The sequence below is a fragment of the Schistocerca nitens genome, chromosome 8 (genome assembly GCF_023898315.1).
Source record: "Schistocerca nitens isolate TAMUIC-IGC-003100 chromosome 8, iqSchNite1.1, whole genome shotgun sequence".
In the NCBI taxonomy this organism is placed as follows: domain Eukaryota; kingdom Metazoa; phylum Arthropoda; class Insecta; order Orthoptera; family Acrididae; genus Schistocerca; species Schistocerca nitens.
This window is the reverse complement of record NC_064621.1, coordinates 558403662-558422245: the sequence shown is the minus strand read 5'-3', so window position 1 is coordinate 558422245 and position 18584 is coordinate 558403662. Positions and strand designations below refer to the sequence as shown.

Genomic DNA, 18584 nt, shown 5'->3' with positions numbered 1-18584 from the left:
TCCTAATTGGTCTCCAGAAGATTGGCGGCGAAAATTAGGATGATCACAACTAACATGATGGATTTTCTGATGAAACTAAATTGGAATGTGATTTGGGTGCTGAATAACAATTGCAAAAAATGGCGTTTGAAGACTTTTGGACCAGTTTCCTTCCTTTTTATCTAGGAGTTGCAAAGACAGCCTTAAAAAGTTCTCATCTACATATGTATGTGAGACCAGATTATTCACACTAGCTATCATGAAAACAAAACACCACAGTCGCCTAAATGTGGAGGGTGACCTTAGATGTGATTAAACTAGTTTGAATCCAAACATTCAGGATCGGCCTGTGAGAGAGAGAGAGAGAGAGAGAGAGAGAGAGAGAGAGAGAGAGAGAAACATTTCAAACCGTCTCATTGATGTTCTGAATTTTTCTTGCAACTTTCATCACAAGAAGTGTTAGATGTGGAAAATGTTGTTCAACTGAAAACAATATCATTAGATATCCAAGATATAAAGACATTTCTATTCTGGCTAGCAAGTTCTTTGAAGCACTCTAGTTTTGTATTGCTCTACATTTGATAACCCTCTTTTACTAAAGTGTAAACTGGAGGTTATTGTCAAAGTTTTTCAAAAGAAGCAAAAAAATTAATTAATTAATACAGGGTGTTTATAAATGAATATCGCAGTTTTAACACTTTATAATATTTATTATATTAAACTAACAGCGATAAATGATTTGTCAAATGAAATAGCAACTAAAACAGTTTTACCAAGAACCTTATAAATGTTCAATGTGAGCTCCATTTGTCACATGGCACACATCAAGTCTATAGCCGAGTTCTTCCCAAACGTTGATAAGTGTGTCTTCAGCAATTGTAGCAACAGCTGCTTCAATCCAGTTTCTTAATTCAGGGACCTCTGCTGGTAGCGGAGGCACATACACACAATCCTTGGTGAAGCCCCAAAGGAAAAAATCGCATGGCATTAAGTCGGGTGAATGTGGAGGCCATGCAAAGCAAGCCCTGTCATTGGGCCCTTTATGGCCTATCCAGCACTTGGGTACAGTTAAGTTCAACCAATGGCGTACTTCGCTATGCCAGTGAGGTGGGTGGCTGGAAAATGAAGTTCTCTGGCTCATCTTCTTCCAACTTTGGGCTATGAGTGAATGACTCTCTCACTCGCTCAACAGTCTCTTCACTAACTCTTGGTCGTCTTGAGCTCTACCCCTTTACGAAGGCAGCCAGTATCTTCAAATTGATGATACCCTCTACCATTGTTATCGTCACTTGGAGGATCATAACCAAACTTCAGCCGGAACGCACATTGTACAATAACTACAGATTCGGTCTTTGCAAACTGCAAAACGCTTTCAGTTCACTAGTCGCCATCTTTGCTACTACCGCTGTCTAGCGGATTACGGCGGAAACATTGCGCGTTGCACATGGGCCCTGGTGCCAAACACAACTGTTTGAGTTGCTCTTTCATTTGATGTTTCATTTATAACTGTAATTTTAATGTAATAAATATTATAAAGCTCAAAAACTGCGATATTCATTTATAAACACCCTGTAGATTAAATCCATACACAAGGAGGCATGAAACATTCTGGGATTGCAAAGAGGGGCACCAGGTAGAAAAGGTTGGCAACCACTGCTGTAGAGGGTAAAAGCTGTATGAGAAGAAGGAACTGGAATACAGCCAACAAATAATTGAGGATATAGGGTGCAAATGCTACTCTGAGATAAAGAGGTTGGCACAATGGAGGAATTCATGGCGGGCTGCACCAAACAAGTCCAAACAGTAATTTTAAAAAAAGGAATAGAATCATTCACACCATCCGTCTCTGCTCTGCTTTTATAATTTCCTTACCATGTCACACACCTCCAATATCACCAGGCGACATTCAGTACTGAAATGGGCAGATGTCATAATTTTTTGGCTCATCAGTGTATGAGACTCTGCAAGTATGTTACTCTTCATGAGATCTTGAAACTGATTATTAATGGTTTTGGCAAGGATATTCAAAGAAATTGATTCGGAGTTTACGAAGAGTGCACCTTGGCATTTACTTCGAGTGGTTTAGAGAAGTATAAATTAGGAGGTGAATGTGACTTCCTCCAGATCATTCTCTGGTGCTTCTGTTGTATTTGGGAATTGAGGCTTGTCATCAGCTCCATGAATCAATTTACTAAACATTTATTTTCACAAATTAAGAAGCAAAACAATTGCATTTTTAAACACAGCTTGCTGTGCTCTGACTACAATACCATTACCATTAGTGTGCGCATACATACACACACGTGCACCCCAAGGCAGTCCCTTGCAACATGTGTACCATCAGGAAGTGATTTGGAAGGAATAAAAGAACAACACTGAAACACTCACACAGTTCATTTTTAATATGTAATGTAGACAAGTACATTATGTAGAAATACCTATTCATATTCTTATCACAAACGTATCACAATAATTTTAGTATGAGTCTTTATATGTCATTCCGTCTTCTTTGTCGGCACCTTATTATTCATACAGTTCTGAACAATTTTTTGAAATGACAGCAAATATCCAGCACCGACTAGACGAAATGGGCCCATTAGTAGCACCTGGAAAATTGAAGCAAACAACACATAAATCAGGTCAAGAATAACAAATGGTTACACATAATTAATGCTTTTGTGGAAGAAAGCCATATATAGAGTGCCAATAAAGACAATAAAGTGAATAACTGAAGTCAGTTGTTTCATTGCAATTCCGTGCATGTGTACAAAGCCTGTGAACCTTGGTTCATATTTGATGATAAAGGAAAGGAGATGATGTCAATGTCCTCCCACATTTCAGTTCCCTGACAGAAATCATTGTGTCAGAGCAGCTGTAACTTCCCAAGATGACTGAAGAAAGACTATTAAATTAGCATTGTTTTCAGAGCACATTACAGAGATGACAGAATCAAGCCAGTGGTACTGTAGGGACATTAGGACATGCTGGAAGGGTAGTTAAATATATAATCATTGTAGTTTCAGTTTGATCACAATATGCTCAAGCCTAGAGATTTTTGTGCCATGACTGAAATGAATATTAAGGTCAGTACTGTACAGTAATAGCAGTACGCATGGGCAAAAGATCATTCACATGCTATGACTCAAGTTTCTCAAAAATATGGTTCTGCTTGTGGGAGAAGTAAAATCTTAAGAAGCCAGCATACACTTGTGAGATTTCACTCTTAAGTGCCAAAGATAATCATCAGAGTAGACTGGCCATCTGGGCAAAATTGCTACGTGATTTTTATCAAAATGATATTCAAAATGCCAAAACATCAGAGGTGTGCTACTCTCACAGATGAGTCACATGCAGGTTTTTTTTTTTTCTTTTAAGTTTTCCTAATATTTTAGCACATTCAGTGAACTTTAATATGGGGCAATGTCTTCATGTTGATCACATGTCCCATGATCATTGGTCACTCTTCATACTGCCTTGTAGGATTCAGTTGGAACAGGCCTAAGGACTAATCCTTGAGTGGTGTTTATCATCTTTTATATGTATTTTTTAAACCTTCCTCTGTAAAATGCTTTATGTGCAGTACATTAATAAAGCTTGTGTTACAGCAGAGATGGTACTTCTATTTTCAGTACATCCCTGTCTGTATGTAAAATGCCTATATGATGACAAAAATGGCTCTAAGCACTATGGGACTTAACATCTGAGGTCATCAATCCCGTAGACTTAGAACTACCTAAATTTAACTAACCTAAGGACATCACACACATCCATACCTGAGGCAGGATTCGAACCTGCGACCCTAGCAGCAGCGCGGTTCCAGACTGAAGCACCTAGAACCGTTCTATATGATGACAAACCAGCAAATAATGCTCTAGGCAATGACACACAGACAAATGCATGTTGGATGAGATGCTGTAATATGAGCATTGTTGTAATAACAGAAAAATAAACTACAAACCTGTGAAAATAATTCTATCAATGAGGTCACTGGAGCCATTCCTGCACTAATAGTTCTCAGAAGCCAACTCTCAAATCCCACTGTGCTGAAGAACTCCTTACACTGCAACAAATTAAAAAAAAAATTAGTAATAAATAATAATCATATGTCAACGTGATTACTTAAAAAATCTAAAAACAAAGATGATGTGACTTACCAAAAGAAAGCGCTGGCAGGTTGATAGACACACAAACAAACACAAACATACACACAAAATTCAAGCTTTCGCAACCAACGGTTGCTTCATCAGGAAAGAGGGAAGGAGAGGGAAAGACGAAAGGATGTGCGTTTTAAGGGAGAGGGTAAGGAGTCATTCCAATCCCGGGAGCGGAAAGACTTACCTTAGGAGGAAAAAAGGACAGGTATACACGCGCACACACACACATATCCATCTGCACATACACAGACACAAGCAGACATTTGTAAAGGCAAAGAGTGTACACGATCAAAGGCAGAGCCACATGTGAAAGCACCCACGTGATTTACCAACTGACCTGCCTACACTGTGAAGCTTTCTATGTGGGAATGACCAGCAACCAACTGTCCATTCGCATGAATGGACACAGGTAGACAGTGTTTGTTGGTAATGAGGATCACCCTGTGGCTAAACATGCCTTGGTGCACGGCCAGCACATCTTGGCACAGTGTTACACCGTCCGGGTTATCTAGATACTTCCCACTAACACCAACCTGTCAGAACTCCAGAGATGGGAACTTGCCCTTCAGTATATCCTCTCTTCTCGTTATCCGCCAGGCCTCAACCTCCGCTACTTTCAAGTTGCCGCCGCTCATACCTCACCTGTCTTTCAACAACATCTTTGCCTCTGTACTTCCGCCTCGACTGACATCTCTGCCCAAACTCTTTGCCTTTACAAATGTCTGCTTGTGTCTGTGTATGTGCGGATGGATATGTGTGTGTGCGAGTGTATACCTGTCCTTTTTCCCCCTAAGGTAAGTCTTTCCGCTCCCGGGATTGGAATGACTCCTTACCCTCTCCCTTAAAACCCACATCCTTTCGTCTTTCCCTCTCCTTCCCTCTTTCCTGATGAAGCAACTGTTGGTTGCGAAAGCTTGAATTTTGTGTGTATGTTTTTGTGTCTATCGACCTGCCAGCACTTTCGTTTGGTAAGTCACATCATCTTTGTTTTTAGATATATTTTTCTCACGTGGAATGTTTCCCTCTATTATATTCATATGATTACTTAATAACATTTACACATTGCCTGAAAGTTCTTTGAAAGCCTCTATTTTACACAATATTTCTGCAAGTATAACTGTAGATATATATGCCTTAAATAAAATGCCTTAGAGTCCCATCCTTGACCTGTTGAACAAACAAAATCCAAAACCTGTAGACATCCGTTTTGTGGTAACTGTAATTTTCCTATGTTAATAAGTTGAGATGATCTGTGAACTCCAATTTCTTATAATTAATGTGTCATCAGTGTAGCTCCAGAACACAGTTATTTTCAAAACTGAAAACTTCAATGCCCCTCTCTTCAAATTCTCCAAAAGTAAATTATCTATCTGGAGTAAAATATGGCTTTATATGGCAACAAAGTCACTGTCTTCAAAATATTTCATAGGAGATAAAAGAAAGGCTCTAAGCACTATGGGACTTAACATCTGAGGTCATCAGTCCCCTAGACTTAGAACTACTTAAACCTAACTAACCTAAGGACATCACACACATCCATGCCTGATGCAGGATTCGAAACTGCGACCGTAGTGGCCGCGCGGTTCCGGACTGAAGCGCTTAGAACCACTGGGCCACAGCGGCCAGCTCCATACGAGATATTAGCAATGCATTAAACTCACCGTTATATGAGACAAACTATGTGCACAATGCAAGAATGAAGTATCAAACAATGACACAATTGCTTTCTACAGACAAATAAATATGTTGGGAATGAACACTGGATTTACACTGGTCATTTAAATAAATAAAACACTTGTTAGATTCTGACTACAGCCTCATGTTCTTGAGAGTCACTCAGCAGGGAACTAGATCTACATCTCCATCTACACTCCGCAAACCACTGTGAGGTGCATGGCAGAGGGTATGTCCTACTGAAAACGGAGTTAAGCATTTCAGCTTTCGCTTTGCTACCCTCAATTTCAGTTCCTGCCTCCCTCGCTACTGACTGGAAACTAACTTTGGTGTCACTAACAGTCTTTACATATGGCCAGAATTTCTTTGGATTTTGTGACATGTCATTTGACAATATTTTGCTACAGCAGTCACTGAAGGCATCACACATTGCTCTCTTGACAGCCAAATGCGTTTCATTCAGTGTATCTCTATCTATAGCCCTATGACTTGTTTTGCTCTTATTATGCAGTAATCTCTGTTTCTTTTGAAGTTTCTATACAGTGACTGATACCATGGAGTTCCCACGCATTATGAACTGTTGTACTCAGAACTAATGGACAAACCATTGATACACAGCTTAATCAACAAGGATGAGGATTTTCAGTTGGACAATTCAAGTATCCATTTCCTTCTTAGTCTTACTCTTGTTTGAGTTTCTGTACTGTCTGATGCTTACCACCAATTTGACACACCCATGTATATGTATGTCACATTCACACCATTTCATTGTTGATGCATTTGTTATCAAACCACCAAAAAATAATATATCACGTAGGTGATGCTACAATAAAAATAAGGCATATATGACACATATGCCTGGCATTTTGCTGTAGATAATCTGGCATATCAAGAAATAAGAAACTAGAAATTCACACTCAAAGTCCGACACCAACTGGCATAAGCAAATGTTAGGATTTGAGTCAAAACAGTAGAAATAATGAACTGGCTGCAAGCCCTAAAATGGAACATTCAATTCTCCACAAAAACTTCAAGATTCGCAATAGTGTATTATTACCTAATTTTGATCTGGTTTGTCAGACAATGCTGTTATTTGTTTATTGTGACTATCACCTACAATTTTACTTCAGTAGTATCAACTATTAAGGACAGAACATTTTCAATTTTAGTCAATAGCTTTCTTCTTTTCATTAAGGTCAACATCAGGAACATATGCCAGTTTCAATTATGTCAATATCAAAATCAGGATTTTATTATCTCATAAGTTGCGCACATAAATAGACAACATAAGTAATATAACTGACTCATATATAGTATATTAAAATTGAAATAAAATTAATATTAATTTTTTTTTACACCAAACTAGTTCCACAATGTGAAAATTTTCAGTTTTTTTTATTACCAGCTTTTCCCCACAGCTTCATCTTCATATGCGTTTGATGTAGAAATTGAACACATCTCGTCCCTTCCCTCTTCTTGTCTACCTCTGTCTGTCTATTTCCTCTCCCCCCCCCCCTCTCTTCATCTTCCTTTCTCTCTCTTTGTCCATTTCCTCTACTCCTCTCTCTCTGGCCAAATCTTCCTCCCCTCTCCCTATGAACATAATCTCCTCCCTCTCTCTCTTTCCAGCTCCACCTCTCCCTCTTCCTTTTCCACCACCCCTCTACACCTTCCTCGTGCATCTCCTCCTCTCCCCCCCCCTCCTTCTCTCTCTCTCTCTCTCTGTGTCTATTTCTTCCTACCCTTCCCTCTGTCCATCTCAACCTATCTGCAGCCATGCTCATCAGCACATGTAGTCCCTGCAATACAGTTCAAAGCAGGCCAACACTACTCCCACAACATGCCTGCCATGCGGGGCAGGGTACACATCAGGGGCTTGGAAATCACTTACTTGCACCTGATGTACAGGTCGCCATGCAAAGCAGGTTGATTTTACCCCAAAACAACATGCCTGTTGTGCAAGCCTGCCTACTGCCTACCTGTTGGGGCCCAGAAAACAGTTTCTTGCTCCTGACAGACAGGCTGCCCTGCAAAGCAGATTGATTTGGCAAACAGATGCTGTCCCTACACAGAACGTGTGTCAAGCAGGGCAGCCTATATGCCACCAGGCGCAGGAAAAAGCACACATATTTGCCTATATCTCCCCGTGCCAAATTTGGTTGAAATCGATCCTGTTTTACCTACTCCACAAAAAACAATAGCATAGGTCTTCCCACTGGTCATATTGTTGTGGCCAGGTACAATGCTCCCATAGAATGAACCTCTGCCTTTGTTGACCAACACCTCCAAATACTGTCCATCAACTCCCATCCTACATTCAAGACACTGCTCACTTCTCCAACCACCTTTCCACAGTTCCTGTCCCGTTATCATCAGACTCCTTGTTGGGCTGTGGATACAACATCCTAATATACTAACATCCCACTGCCCACTATTTTTCCCAATGACATCCTGATGCCAAAATCACCACCCATTTCCAAATCCTCTTAGCCAACCCCATTCCAGTCTACAATTATTTCACTTTCAAAAGCCAAATGTATAAACAAACCCATGGTCCTGCTACAGGTACTCGCAAGGCAACAACCTATGCTAATTTATTTATTGGTCATCTGGAGGAATTCTTCCTACCAAGTCCACATTTAAATCCCCTCGTCTGGTTCAGATTCATTGGTGAAATTTTCATGATCTGGACTCATGTGAGATAGCAATTTGGAACTATTCCATCTATTATGACTTCAACTCCTGTTAATCTGTAATTTTCTTTTTCCCTTGGCTTATTTCTCAGATTTTGCACATTCTCTAAATCGCACACATGTGGAAGGTGTTTGAAAATTCCAAAATATCAAGCTGTTTCCCACTTGGATTCATTATTCACGGTAACAATTTTGATGTGCTGATATTGATGCTGCACTTTGTTCTACTGGAAAATCAGTTAATTACAAGTTATACCTATTTGAAAATTCCACCTCATTATATAATAACAAAAAACTTGTGAGTCAATACATATTTCTAGATATAGTGACATCAAGTCACAAAGAGTTACAGCTCAACTTTCAAATAACATATTTCAGATTCTGTTTACTTAATTACTGAGATAATTAATATCCAATTTCAGAAGCAGCCACATTTTCCACTACAGATTTTTCCACTATGCTTGTTAAATTTCCACCTTTGCCATTATACTTCTGCAGGCCTGAATTTTATGCACAAGATTATGTACTTTGCTTATTTATTACGTCTTTACTTAAGCTTACACATAATTTACCATGATTTTCAATATGATGTTTGTATTCCTAAGTTGGGTATTCCTGGCACAGGTGTATAAAATGATTCCATAAAATTTTCTAAATTCTTACACCACAGCATTTTTCACAACCCAAATTTTTATTTATACTTATAGCCCATCTTGCACAGTAAAATTTAGCCTAAAGATTTCTCAAATGGTTATGTAGTTTCTGAAATAAAAATTTGTTCATACAAAAGTCTTTAATTAGTTCAGATGTCACTCAATGTCAGTCCGTCTGCATACAGTCCTGGTCAAGTTAACAAATATGTAACACCTATGTTGAGTGTGCTCTCAGCGTCCGCTCACGCAATAGCTAGTCACAATTTGTTCATGAAAATACATGTAATAGCATGAACAAAAACTCAGTAATGTCAATGCCCAAAAATATTCAAGTGATTTCTGTAATTCAAATTAATGAATATTCTGACCGAGTTGTGTTGTAGTTGGCAAGAGGCTTGGACTATGATTGTTTCTAGTACAAGTGATTGTTGACAGTGGTAACTTTAATTAAGGACTTAAAACTAGTCATTGTCCCAACAATGAACCTTGTGGCTAATAAATGTGTGGGAAAGTGATGCCAAAACTGTGGGGTTGTATGTGTTATTCAGTAAACACCATCCTGTACTTACGATTTTCAGCTGTATGATGACAAACTGACATGAATGTGAACAGACAACAGAAAACAAGTTGGTGAGCTCACATTTCATCCATAACCTCAACACCTACTCCACAATCTGCATCACCTGCTTCTTTTCAACTCAATGAGCTATCTTCCTAGATCTTGATCTTCACATCTCAAATCGCTCCATACATACATCTTTTCATATCAAGTATGGCAACCACCAACAGCCTTTATCCACAGATAATATCCTGCCCAGCTCATGATGAACAGATCTCCCATTCCATCTCCTCCTCTAATGCCAATAAACCTGTTGACCAGCCAGTATCAACTTGACCTTAAAAAGCTCAACCACATCCTTCACCAGGGTTTTGATTATTTCTCATCATGCCCTGACATGAGGAATATCCATCCCAAAATCCTACCCACATCACCAAAAGTATTATTCCGCCACTCACAAAACCTACAGAATATCTTTTGTCCATCCCTCCTTCAATTCTGCTCTGAATACTGTACCCCATGGGTCATTGCCCTGTGGTTGATGCAGGTCAAGACGAGTCCCATACACCCCTTCACCACATCCTACCACAGTCCAGTCACAGGCACGACCTACTCTATAAAAGGCATGGCCAACTGTGAAACCAACCACGCTATATATCTGCTATGCTGCAACTACTGTACAGCATTCTTTGAGAGCACGACAAGTAACAAATTGTCCACTTGCATGAATGGCCACCACCACACTGTCAACCGTAGACTTGACCATATAGTTGCTGAACATGTTGGGCATCACAAAGTAAATGACTTCAACAGCTGCTTCCCTTCATTGGCCATTTGGATTCTCCCTTCCAATACAAGTTTCTCTGAACTATGGGAACATGGTAATTGTCTCTCCAGCATATCCTGCACTCTCACAGTACTGCTTGCCTGAACCTCTGCTAACCAGTTTTCCACTGCCTCACTTTACCCCCCCTCCCCTCTTCTCCTCTCTCCTCCACCCTCCCTTTCTCACCTCTCTCTCTTTCTTTTCCCCCTCCATCTTCATCTTTCTCTCCTCTCCACTTCTCCATTCCCCCTCCCACTCTCCATCGTGCTATCTCTTATACGCTCTACCCTCTGAATTCCTTTCATCTTGTGCAGCTGCTGAGTCATCTCTTGAAAGACCTGCCTCACACTATCCCATTATCCCTTCCTTTCCTCCTGTGACCTTTCCTATTCCCTCCCCACCTCCTCCTGATCAGGCAACTGCTCTCCAATAATCAATAATCAGTCTATCAGTCTCGCTGTGACCATGAGATTGTGATTGTGTGTGTGTGTGTGTGTGTGTGTGTGTGTGTGTGTGTGTGTGTGTGTACTTTTACTAGAGAAAGAGCAAGGGCTCAAAAGCTAGAGTGAATACTGTTTTCTGTTCTGTGTTTCTGTACACCACTCATTAGTCCACTATAGGTGAGTGGTTGCCTTTCCCTTACTTTACGTATTTTTCCATCAATGAATTTCCATTATTGTTAGTTAAGTCTTTGTCATGTTTAATTTTAATCCGTTTAGATCAAACCAATATTCTAAACTCTTTAGGGAGCCAACGAGTCTTTGGGAAATTTGTTCTGTGGTCTCACTTTCAGCAAGTAAAGAAGTATAGTCCACACATAAAACTGAGTAGGATGTTATATATAGAGATAAATCGCTTATATAAAACAATATGATTAGACTAAAATGGTATCTTGTGGAACTCCCTGTGAAATAATTTTGCAGCCTGAAAAACAATTTACTGACCCGACATTACCCATAACCTTTGCTTTCTCTCTGCTAAATATGATTTGAACAATTTCAAAGCACTACTGTTGATTCTGTATTAAAAGTATTTTCTGTATCCTTCTATTTTGTGGAGTAGTAGAGATTGGTTTACACAGTCAAAAGCCTTCATAATGTTGATGGCACTTGTTATACTTTTGCCTTTCTGGAAGCCAATCTCATTTAACATGATGATATTAGATATTGCTATGAAATTTTGGATCTGAGTTGTACAATTTTTTTCAAATACTTTATTATTAATAATTACAGATAGGGGTCCTGATATTTTACCAGAAACTCTTTTAGTTACTCTAGTGGATATTTCATTCCATCCATTCCAATTTTTATTTCTTAAGGACAATACTACTATTCTACATCTTTTGCTCCAGTTTTTCCAAATTTAGTTAGGGCTTCCCTGTTATCCTGCCTGAATCCAAAGGGATGGACATTCTCTAGGTAACTACTTACAACATCATCTGATTTAGATACATATATTAAAAAAACTCACTGAAGTATTCTGATTTTTCAGAGGAATTTACAATGGATTTGCCACCAAACTTGATTTTGGAAATTTGTGGACTGCCATCTATCACACCAACTTCATATTTATGACTTACCACACAGCATTTGGTTTATTTGAATGGGTCAGAATGAATATTTTGTGTGGAATTTCTTTTGCTGTCTTTAGCATCCTTCCAGATAGTTTTTTATACCATTTTATAAAATCTATGTTTGTATTATTTTTCAGTTTTTTAACACTTGACAGTTTTGTGCCAGCAGATGTTTGTATGTAATTTTTTATGGCAGTCTGTAGTGGGAAAAGTTTTGCAAAAAACTTCCAAGAAAACTATCATAATTTTTATAACTTGTATTCAATGATCTGAAAGCCAAATTACTTCTTCAAGCCTACAACAGAACAAGCTTAGGCATATTTTGTTTGCTGAGGTATTGTTTGATGCTTGTTTTCTTAATGCCTCATTTATTTATTTACAATGCAGAATGATCAGATATCCCTAAATCAATGCAGCATTTTCTTGTATCATCAAATGTATTATTTGTCAGAATTACAGTTTGCAGTATGCTTATTTTCTCTTGTGAATTCTGTGAAATTCAACTTGAAACCAAATTGCTTGAATCACATCAATAAATTGTGATGATTCACTGTATTCTTTTTTTTATGTTTATGTTAAAATCAGCAAATTTCATCCTTTTCTTTTTCTCTTTTATTAGGTTCTGTAAGAGGCTCCCTCTTCTTTTAAATAATTTTAATCTCTATCGCTTAGCTTATGTAAACATTTCTTTTTGCTACTGCTTTCTCTTGTTGTTGCTGCTGCTGTTGTTTTTGTTGTTAAAAGTCTTCATTATTCCATATCCTTTTTCGATTTAGTCTGACATTTAATCTTTGGCATATTGCTTTAATCAATTTTCTTTCATTATCTCTCCTAGATTTCTAAACATGTTTTTTGTGTTGCTAATGTAGGTCACTAAAAATTTTGGTGATTTTTTTTTAGCAAAAAATTTCATCTTCTCCTTGGGGGTTCTTAAACTTGCTTTCTTGGCTATCTACTCCAAGTGACTGATTTACATTTCTGTGTCTTCCAAATTTACAGACAGTACAACACAATCATTCAGGAATGCCAAACAGTTTACTCCAACACCTCGTTTTCCTCTTCCCAGTTTCATTGGCAATACTCAGTACCCTTTTTAATTATCTGTTCCAAAGTCTTCATATTTTTTAATACACTGTTTAAAAATGAAGATAACTTTTTAATGTTCCATTGGCGATAATGTCATTAAAAACAGACCACAAGCTCAGACTGAGGAAGGAAATCAGCTACGCCCTTTCAAAGGAACCACTATTAATATCAGAAACAAAACCACCATCATCAGTTGATACAGCACAGCCATCAACAGTGGCAGCCAAAATCAATATCAACTGAAGCAAAACAGTCCTCTTCAGAAGTGGCAGGAACTACAGAAGCACCATCATCATCTCAATCTACAGCAGAACCACCACCACAGTGACAACAGTGTCACTGTCACCAGTGGCAGCTGCATCAGCATCGCCAGAATCAGGACCATTATCATCACAAGAACAAGCAGCAAGGAAATAAACAACAGCAGCAGCAGCAGCATAAGAATCAACAATATCAACAGAAGAAACAACAGCAGAAGAAGCAATAGGGAGTCAGTCATCCCCATAACAAGAGAAAAATTTCACCACCAAACCATGTTAAGGATTTTTAGTAGAAACTGAAGTGAAAGAAACAGTAAGATAAGTAACCTACAAAAAGTTCTTCCTGGTCAGTTTAAAACAGATAATTTTGATGACATCATATCTAGAATTGCAAATAATAATCTTATCATGCATTTAAATATTGGAAGGTTTATCAAATAATCCGGTCAATAAGCTTCATGACTTGGAAGTACTTCTAGAGAACAAAATGGTCTGGGAAGGTCATTTTCTTATGTGAACACTGGCTTAGAGATGAATATACAAATTTATTGAACAAACTTACAGATTATGAAGTAGCAACTGGCTTCTGTAGAAACAAAGGTATGATGGCTTGACTATTATGGTTCATTCATCAGTAAAATACCATATCAGGCAAAATTTCAATGATTTAAATTAAGAACACAGATTTCAGAGTTGCTGCATGGCACTTAAGGATTATAACATGCTGATATTGAGCATATTTCGTACCCCTGGTTACTCAATATCCTGCAGTTTTCTGGTCAAGCGTGAAAATTTACTCCATTAACTCAAAACTGAAAAGTTACATAAAAAATTGTTGTTTGTGCTGATTTCAATATATATGTGAGAAGAAAATGACAAATTTGCCTTTAAGATGAAGGAGCTGATGTCCACACATTGTTTTATTCTAAATTTTATAGAAATGACAAGTTTAGATAATACTGCTAATAGCTTAAATTACAGAGTAACAGGAAAATATACAGTAATCTTAGAGATCTCAGACCACAATGCTCTATCAGTGCCATTACTTTGTGTTACCCCAAGGTACACAAATAGGAAGGTCAGAAATTTTAAACAAGAAAATACGGAAATGTTAGTCAGTAAAATCAGCCTCATCTCATGGCCATTTACTGCTCAGTCCTCAGTAAATGAAAATTTCAATAACTTTCTGGAGACCTTCCTGATGGTGTTCATGAATGCTTTCCTTTTGTAACTATAAAAACTGACTTGCCTAAGAAGGGATCATGGATAACAAGGGGTATTCAGATTTCAAGCATGAGGAAAAGAGAACTTCCTTCATATGAAGGCATAAGTCAATACAGACCCAGAATTCTTAAATTATATAAGGCAATATAAAAAAAATCTTTGACAAAGTAGTCAGACAGGCCAAAAAAATTAGTGAATAATATTTACATTTCAAATGCTAAAAATAAGTTTAAGGCAATACGGTCCATTGTAAACAATGAAATAGGTATAAAAAAGGCAGACAATCAAAACTTGAACTAGATAGTTGCAGGTGAGACTGTTCTGAACCCTACACAGATCTGTGAAGCTTTTAACAGCCACTTCATAAATCCATGTCCAACTGACAAACTTTCAACTCCAAATGTGTATCCTGTTCCTACTTTACCTAACTCCACTGAATTCAAATTTGCACATATATCCCATTCAGAAGTAGCTGATATAAAGTCTTTGAAGAATTTAAATTCTGTAAGCTGGGCTGAAACTCCTAGAAAAATAATAGAGGCAATCACCAACAGTATTGCATATCCTCTGTTCCTTATAATCACTCAATCTTTCGAGGAAGAATGTTTTCCCAATAGATTGAAGTATGTTGAAATACAACTCATTTATAAAAAAGACAGACATGATGATGTGGGTAATAATCAACCAATCTCTTTGTTATCGATATTTTCCAAAATATCTGATGAGTAGCACGCAACCAGATAGTTAACTATAATAATCTGCATAATGTTATCCAGAACAATCAGCATGCTTTCCAAGTACGACACTGCACTGTGCAAGACATCAATGAACTTATTACAGAAATTAGTAGTAGTTTAGATAGTAAAATGGGTGTATTAGGCATCTTTTGTGACCTAACTGGAGCCTCTGTCACAGCAGATCACAAACTACTACTTTGTAAGTTACAAGCATATGGTTTCAGTGAAAATTCGCTGTGTTGGATGTCATCTTACCTATTAAACAGGAAACAAAGAGTAGTAACAGAAGAAAATGGCAAGAGATACTTCTCAAGTTGGAAAAGGACAGAATAAGGCATGCCACAAGGGTCTATCCTTGGGCCTGTTTGGGCCAATACTGTTATTGTATAATATAAATGGCATGCCAACTAACATAAATTCAGACACAATTCTTTACACAGATGATTCAACAGCGATAGTCAGTGTAGTGTTTTGAGAATTTCTGCATGAATTCTAGAACCACTCAGCCTTCTACCATCTCCAACAAACCGTTAGATCTGTTGTGAGAAAAGTGAAAATTTAATTAGCCATCTTCAGCTGACTCTTGTTGAAATCGGGACCTCGGTGAGAAATATGCACTGAAACTAAATCTAATAAAGACACAAATCATCCACTTTACCACAAAACAAACTGTACCAGATCTATTTGAAATATAATATGAGGAAAATCACCTTGTCACCACAAACTGTACCAGATTTCTACGTGTAATACTGAACAAGAATTTATTATGGTCAGATCATGTAGATGTCATGTGTCACCGTCTAAATAGTCCAAGATTTGCAAATGAATGTTATAAGTAGTATAATAGAAGTGCCAGTAAAAAAAGTTATATATCACACGTATTTTGTGTCTGTGATTAGATATGGTATAATTTTTTGGAGATCAGAGAAAACAAACTTACAGACAGTTTTTAGGCTACAGAAAAAATCATTAGTCACTGCAGATGCAGAAAAAAGACAATCATGCAGATTTCTGTACAAGGTCCTTGATCTTATGATTGTTTCTGGCTTCTATTACCTATGAGACAATTTTTGAGAATAGCCTGTTTACGCATGAAACAGATCTCAGTATAAGTTACCAATTCATAGGCTAAAACTACTGGAGAAGATGCCCTATTATATGGGTATGAGGCTGGGAATGAAATCTGTGAAAAATTTAAAAATTATGAACAAGCAGAATTTCATTTAAAAAAGCGTCTTAGCAAGTAAATGTTACTACAGTGTAGAAGAATCTATGACTGATTGTCACAAATAACTATGCCTGATGTGTAATTTTATTCTATTTCATGCTAAAAAGGTACTTTAAGTAAATATTTACTCTTAATTTTACTTTATTTTAAACATGATTATATCAAATCATTTTATTGTACATAAAATTATGAAACAGCTGTGAATTATTCTGTACACTTACAATTAGAAAGTAGCTTTAACCTGACAAGACACCTATGTTCCAATCATTTGATTGTAAATGACATGTTATGTGACAAAGTTTCTATTCTATTCCAGCTTTCACCTTCAGCAATACAGAGAAGCTAAGTCTGGATGGACTGGCAGAGATTTGCACAACTATACTACTGACTTACCACCTCACTCAGTACAGTTTAATAGGACTGCTGGAGATAATTTTCATCTTGTCTTACACATGTATCTGTTATAAAGGACTTAGAGATTATGACCATCAACTTCTATTCTGAGAATGTGTCTAAGTGTTTCAAAGGCTGGGTTTGCCAGTTTAGATGGAACATTTCCCTAAATTAATGTGCATACACAATAGAGAGAGTTTTCTTTGCAAACATTCTCATACTGACAACTTCTGTACTTTGACTGCAAACTAAATAAATATTAAGTAAAAATGAATGACCAGTTATTTTTTTATTGCTACGTCTCCTACTGAAAAAACAGAATAGAGCAATATTACTAACTATAAAAAAGAGAAAACCATACCAACTAATACATTTTACATACATCTTAGTTCAGTTGTCAACTTACCAGAGTATCCTCTACAAGCTGAGCAGCAACTTTTTCAGCAGAGTACAGCCCTGCAGTCTGTGAGATTAGTTTGGTCTCTATTGGCTTTGTGCGCTCCTCTTCGGCAAATCCTGGTGTGTCGGTATCAGGAGGCAAGGCTAAGGTCACTGATATATTGTAAGGCTTACACTGCAGGCAAAAAAAGTAAAAAACAAGCATAAGGTTTCGTTGCTGCCAGACCATTGTCAATAAATTTATTTCTAAAGTATTTGATAGAAAAGAATAATTTAGATTTGCTGCACTGTCAGTCATTATTTAATACAGAAGCCAGATGTTTGAAGAGAAGAGATGCCTTCTCAAAAATGAAATCCATGACTGACAAAATACACTGATCAGCCAAACATTATGACCACCTAACTAATAGGCAGTACATCCAACTTTTGCACAGACACAGACACAGACACAGACACACACACACACACACACACACACACACACACACACACACACACACACACACACACACACCTAATTCCTGTAAATCCTAGGGAGGGGGGGCGATGCCACGTTCAATCACATCACATTCTAGATATGTTTGATCGGGTTCAGATCTGGTGAACTGAGGGGCTCATACATCAATTGGAACTTGCCACTGTGTTCCTTGAACCACACCATCACTGTCCTGGCCTTGTGTCATGGCGCATTATCTTGTTGAAAAATGTCACTGCCGTCAGGATACATGATCATCATAAGGGGTGTACGTGGTCTACAACAAGTGTATGATACTCCTTGGCCATCATGGTGCCTTTCATGAGCTCCACTGGATCCACGGATGCCCATGTAAATGTTCCCCAGAGCATAATGGAGCTGCCACCAGCTTGTCTCTGTCCTACAGTACAGGGTGTCAAGGAGCTGTTCCCCTGGAGGATGTTGGATTCGTGACCCCCCCACCCCGTATGATGATGAAGATATCAAGATTCATCAGACCATGCAACATACTGCCAATGCACCTATGTCCAGTGCCAACGGTCACATGCTCATTTCAGTCACAGTTGCCGATGTTGTGGCGTTAACATTGGCACACGAAAGGGTCATTGGCTGTGGAGGTCGGTCCTTAGGAGTGTTTGGTGAACTGTGTGGTCACCTACACCTGTACTCTG

At 38.0% G+C, this 18584-nt stretch overlaps 1 protein-coding gene across 1 annotated transcript in view; it reads right to left on the bottom strand.

Annotated features, from left to right (window-relative positions):
- Positions 1 to 2355: 2355 nt before the first annotated feature.
- The window catches only part of LOC126198665 (3-ketodihydrosphingosine reductase), a 67285-nt gene continuing 51056 nt past the window's right edge, over positions 2356 to 18584 (bottom strand). Inside the window, exons 6-8 of the mRNA XM_049935148.1 lie at positions 17446 to 17613; positions 3938 to 4039; positions 2356 to 2585 (exon numbers count right to left, since the gene is read on the bottom strand). Coding sequence (XP_049791105.1) covers positions 2475 to 2585; positions 3938 to 4039; positions 17446 to 17613 — 381 coding nt within the window. The 3' untranslated portion in view covers positions 2356 to 2474. The remainder of the gene's footprint in view (positions 2586 to 3937; positions 4040 to 17445; positions 17614 to 18584) is intronic.